The 5,026-nt window shown below is 38.9% G+C and overlaps 1 protein-coding gene across 1 annotated transcript in view; it reads right to left on the bottom strand.

Annotated features, from left to right (window-relative positions):
• Positions 1–2,428: 2,428 nt before the first annotated feature.
• The window catches only part of MIGA1 (mitoguardin 1), a 33,779-nt gene continuing 31,181 nt past the window's right edge, over positions 2,429–5,026 (bottom strand). The window contains exons 15-16 of the mRNA XM_021527640.3: positions 4,472–4,588; positions 2,429–4,134 (exon numbers count right to left, since the gene is read on the bottom strand). Coding sequence (XP_021383315.1) covers positions 3,916–4,134; positions 4,472–4,588 — 336 coding nt within the window. The 3' untranslated portion in view covers positions 2,429–3,915. The remainder of the gene's footprint in view (positions 4,135–4,471; positions 4,589–5,026) is intronic.

Raw genomic sequence — 5,026 nt, 5'->3', positions numbered from 1 at the left:
GCGGGGAGGAATCTCCCGAGTGCCAGACTGCGAGAGGCAGAGCGCGGCGGCTCAAAGCAGCGCCTGTCGCCGGCAACTTTACAAAGCAGAGGCAGAAACGTGACTTTATTACATCTGAATACATTCCTTTTCCTGCTTGAAGATGACATTTTTCCTACATGTTCAGTCGCAAGGCTTCCAGTGCAGAACTTTCTTCTTCCTATCTCTCTTGTATTGTGTCTGCCGGACTGGAGCCTAACTTTCAGCTGGGTTATCGCTGTTAGGACAATAACCACATGACCTTAGGCTGTGCAGATCTGAACAGCGGCTATCAAACCTAAAACACAAAAGGCGTTTGCCTTGTGAAGGACAGAGCAGGCACTGTCCCCCGCTGCCACCCTCGTACTGAAGCACCCGAGTCAAGTCGGGCTTCTGCCTGCCAGGGACTCACCCGCTTCGAGCAGATGAACACATAAACAGGCAACACACTCAACAAATCTGGGCAGTTCAAAGCACCCTTCTACAGCTGTAAGGGTTAGACTCTTTATGTCCTCTATTTTATTATTTATATTATTCCAGAAAGGAGGTCTTAACCCACAACTGGAACTCAGTACAGCTGTTTGGCTTGGAAATAAGCCTGAAAAAATTTGTCTCCTAAAACCAAGTAGAGAGACAACAGCTCGGCTGTTACAATGTGACAGCTGTATACAGTGAAACTGGACAGCCCAAAAGCTGCTCCCATTCAGTATTTTTAAAATTTATATAGTAATTTTTGTAATAGTTGTTATTTGTTGATTTCAGGCAGCAAACTCCAATTTCAGGAAGACTGTATCAAAATTTATCCCATATTAAATGATTTTGCAGGAGATTTCAAGAACTGTTCACGTTTAAGTTTGAGATATAATTATATGAGCAACAGTTGTTTCACTGAAATATTTTATTTTATATACACAGCTGCAGTTCATTTAGGCAATAGAAAGGTCACAAATACTCTTACTGACACTCGATTTGACACGTTTACTTTGATAGAAACCAAACACTACAAAAAGGAAGAATAATCATTAAGAACACATTCAAAGTAAAATGATTATTACAACTAAATTACAAATGATACAAATATTTGATTCTTTATAATCCAAATGCATTCAACATTTCTAGTCTTAGGAGTACCGTTATGGCAGAAGAGGATGGCTTTTAAATTTAGTTTGCTCCTATTAGGATGGAAAGTATCATTCAAAACTACCTAAATTTAGACACTATAAACTAAATTCTGAGTCTGATTATGAATTAACTAGAGTAGAACTGCATCACGCTATCACTGCTATGGTGCAGCTCTGGCACTTGTGTTTGCAGAGATGGTGGGTGCACTTCTGAATTCTTAAGCCACACGCCTGGTTATCAACAAATGTTCTGTCCAGCTCAAGGTGCAGGTTATAAGAGAACTGACTGCAGTTCTGTGCTGCAAGGAGAGAGCTTTCTCCCATTTGAACTGGCATCTCTCTCTGGAGTTAGTTACATGCTCAGAATAGACAGATGCTTTTTAGAACAAGATCAAAAAAGACTCAGAGGAGATCAAAAGCCTTCCCACCTGTACCTGGACATCTCCCTGTCTCTCTATTCCCTTCTTTTTCAGCTTCCTTACTGTTTCTCAATCAAGTGTTTGTTGGTGGCATCTTATAATAACCAGATCCTGTATTTCTTATTTTGGATGGGAAATACATCGGTTCAATTTCCAGTCCAACTCTGTGGACCTTTGAGAGCTCTATGAGTGTACAGAAGTGCTCCTGTTTGAAAGGGACACAAATGCACAAGTCACATATTATGAAGTTCTTCCCATTTTCTAAATAGTTTGGTGTTTGATTAGACCTTTCTTATTCTTCTGTTGTTTTAAACAATCATTTTGTTTTTGACATAAGACCAAGTTTCCAGGTTTAATTCTTTCCCAAGTGTCTGGAAACATTTATAATCTCATCTGCAACTCTGTTTCTTCAAGAGCTTTTTATAAATAATATGAATATCTCCATATACCCTTAATTCTGTGAAGAGGTGCATTTCTGTTTCTCTGTGATGTATGTTAAAGTATAATTTTCTTCATACCATTTTATTAGACCAGACAGATCACAGCAGACACTCTGTTCTGTTACCTACAGGTCACACATTTGCTGAAGAATATGCAGAACACTTACTCTGTTCCTTCTATTTCCAGCTATTCCTATCGATTCTGAACTCAACAAGACACCTTTATTGCTCCATATAATTTCTTTTATAACTTGCAAAAAGCTGCCAAAATACACATAGCTTGAACATATTTATCTGCTCACAACTTAAGTGAGGTGGGTGAAAAAAACTTCACATGCCTGTATTGAAGACACATTGCAGAGAAAATAAAATACAGCAAGGAGAATGGTGCCAAGCTCTGCAAGTTAAAACAGTGGAAATGGGCCAAGAATAGCATTTGGAATTTCTGTTTTATTACATATAGAGTATACTCTTTTTTGTTAAATAAACTATCACCAGTTGGCATTTAACACAAATAATATGACACATTTTAATCATTTTTTGTATTTATCAAATGAGTACAACAAAGGAGCAAAATGGAGTAAAATCTATCAATTACACAGACCTTCCTTTTGAATAGCATCCTTTTGGGTTGTGTTTGACATGAAATCTGAAATGTTTCTAGTCAAAGATTGTTTTGATATCCTAGATTTTAACAACATGCTTCTTAAATATCTGAATATTTGGAATTTCTCCATATTTCTTGATGGGATAGATTCTTGTGGGCTGGCTTTGTGTGGCAAAGGCATGTAAGTGCACTTTTAGAGCTTAAACTTACTATGAAGCATTGCTTCAGTTGACAGAAATTCAAAGGTTACAGCTCATCATTATTCATCACCTCTGGAACAGGAAGGGCCATTGCTGCAAGGTGCCTCATGCCTTCTGAAGGTGCTGTGCTCCTGTCTGAAGTTCAGGGTTCCATGGCCTCAGCCACAGTTTTACACTGCACAGAGATGGCCAAACTGCATAAATCCCCTTTAAACAGACACCTGACTTCCCACAAAGAAAGGAGGAAGACACAAATTATTAAATTATAAAACACTGCCTTCAATTCTGTTTCATGATTAATAAATCTTATAATACATACTTATTTAAAAATATATTTTGAAATGCTACATATGAACTGTGAATAAAATTGGTTCATTTACCACCATATTGAGTAGTAATAGTTTTAGAACAAGGAAATTAATTGGTTCAGCTAGTATAGCTTTTCAAATATAAACAAGTATTTTAAAACACCTTAGTGATATTTTAAATCAAAACAAAGTAAAAATTGCATACTGGCAGTCATTCTTGCCCAAATGATGCTTGCATTTCCTGCACTGCTCCACTCCAGTGCAGTACAAAATGGCTGCTTACACCAACACAAATGGAATTCTGGGGCAGGGGCAACATGTTCAGTTCTGTGCGTGTGATTACTTTATTGCACGTGTCACATGAACCACAGACTGCAGACACTCCAGTCAAAACACCTCCTAGATCTAGACACCTAATGATTTGGAGACTCTGCAATGAACATTTTGTACTATAAGCTTTTAAAGGAAACAACTCCATCAGCTTCACTTATGAATTATTTGTGCAAAAGTACAGTATCTCATAAATAAACTTTACCTGAATATTACAGAAAAAAGCTTTGGGATACATTAAATATAAATACAATGACAGCTGAGCTGCAAAATTAATTTAGGTATATACAGTAATACGCTCCCCAGTTCTTTTCACAGATGTACATTTAACCTCCCTGAGTCCTTTTCCATACTTAGCAACACGATGCATTCCCAGATGCTTGCTCAGTAACAGCCCCAGCAGTTTAGCACTAGAGAAAAGGGTGGAAAAGAGCACATCTGTGTGCACTCCCTGTCATTTGGGATTTTAAGCTTACTGTACTTTTGCCTCCAGGAGCCCACTGGTCAAGACTGGCCTGTGGCCACTGACACAGGCCCCGACGTGTCTCAGCGAGTCTGCCCCAAGGTAGGCCAGCAGCAGCTCCGTGTGCCGCATCAGCAGCTGCGTCAGGTCTTCTGCCAGGCTCTCCATCGTGGAGTACCTCACCTTTTCAAAGTCAAAAATGTCTTTGAGGAAGAAAAGCACTTGATCCTAGTGGGGAAAAAAAAAGAAAAAGAAAAACTTGTTTTCAGTTACAAGAAGGAAAAAAAGTACGCAATGCTAACAGCTCTCTCTGTATCATGTTCCCTAAAAGCATCCAATTATGTGTTATTTTGGTGCTGAGATAGAAGTGTGCTAAAACAGCATTTGCAAAACAGTTACAGGCTTAAAACATTAATATGGAAGTACTTACTTCTTATGGTTTTTTACGGTTAGCCTTAATCTTAGAAAAATGCAAATGTATACTAATAAATAAGATCTTAATTTATTTTAATCAGAAAGATTATTTTAAATTTATAAAAGTGGTAATTAAAAAGAAGTTGCAAACCTTGAAGAAGCAGCATAGATCATACAGGGAATTTCTAGGGCCCAAAAAGCCCCAGGCCAAAACAGGGCTGATATGTTCACATATAGCATAGAAATGTGCAAAAAATCCATCAGGCACCTAGTGATGTAAAAATTGTAGATGAAAGTTATACAGTAAATTTAGTATACAGCTCTATTATTCAGCATTGTCTTCATAAAAGCCTAACACTTCCCTCCTTGGTCTAATAAAATGCTCCAAAGGTAAGGAGTACAGAGCACAGGCAGGTCAGGATGCAGAAGGGGCTGAGGGGAGGCTGCAGCAGAATTCCTGGTTCAGGCAGGAAACAGGGCAGGACTGGATGGATTTGGCTGTAGGGATGTGCGGGGAGATGGGGCTGAGAATGCCAGCACAAGCAGGTGAGATGCAAGAATCGTGACCTTGGTGTGCAAAAGTCTGAGATCTGCATGTGGGGCAGGAAGTCAGAGAAGTGACTGACACCACACTGACTGGACCTAAACTAGGTTTGGAAAATCTTTCAGTTAAGGCTTTTTGCTAAAAACAGGTATTAGGGCCCCA

Source organism: Lonchura striata, chromosome 8, assembly GCF_050655825.1.
Source record: "Lonchura striata isolate lonStrDom1 chromosome 8, ASM5065582v1, whole genome shotgun sequence".
Classification (NCBI taxonomy): domain Eukaryota; kingdom Metazoa; phylum Chordata; class Aves; order Passeriformes; family Estrildidae; genus Lonchura; species Lonchura striata.
Note: the sequence above shows the minus strand (reverse complement) of the source record. Positions and strands in the feature narration are given on the sequence as shown.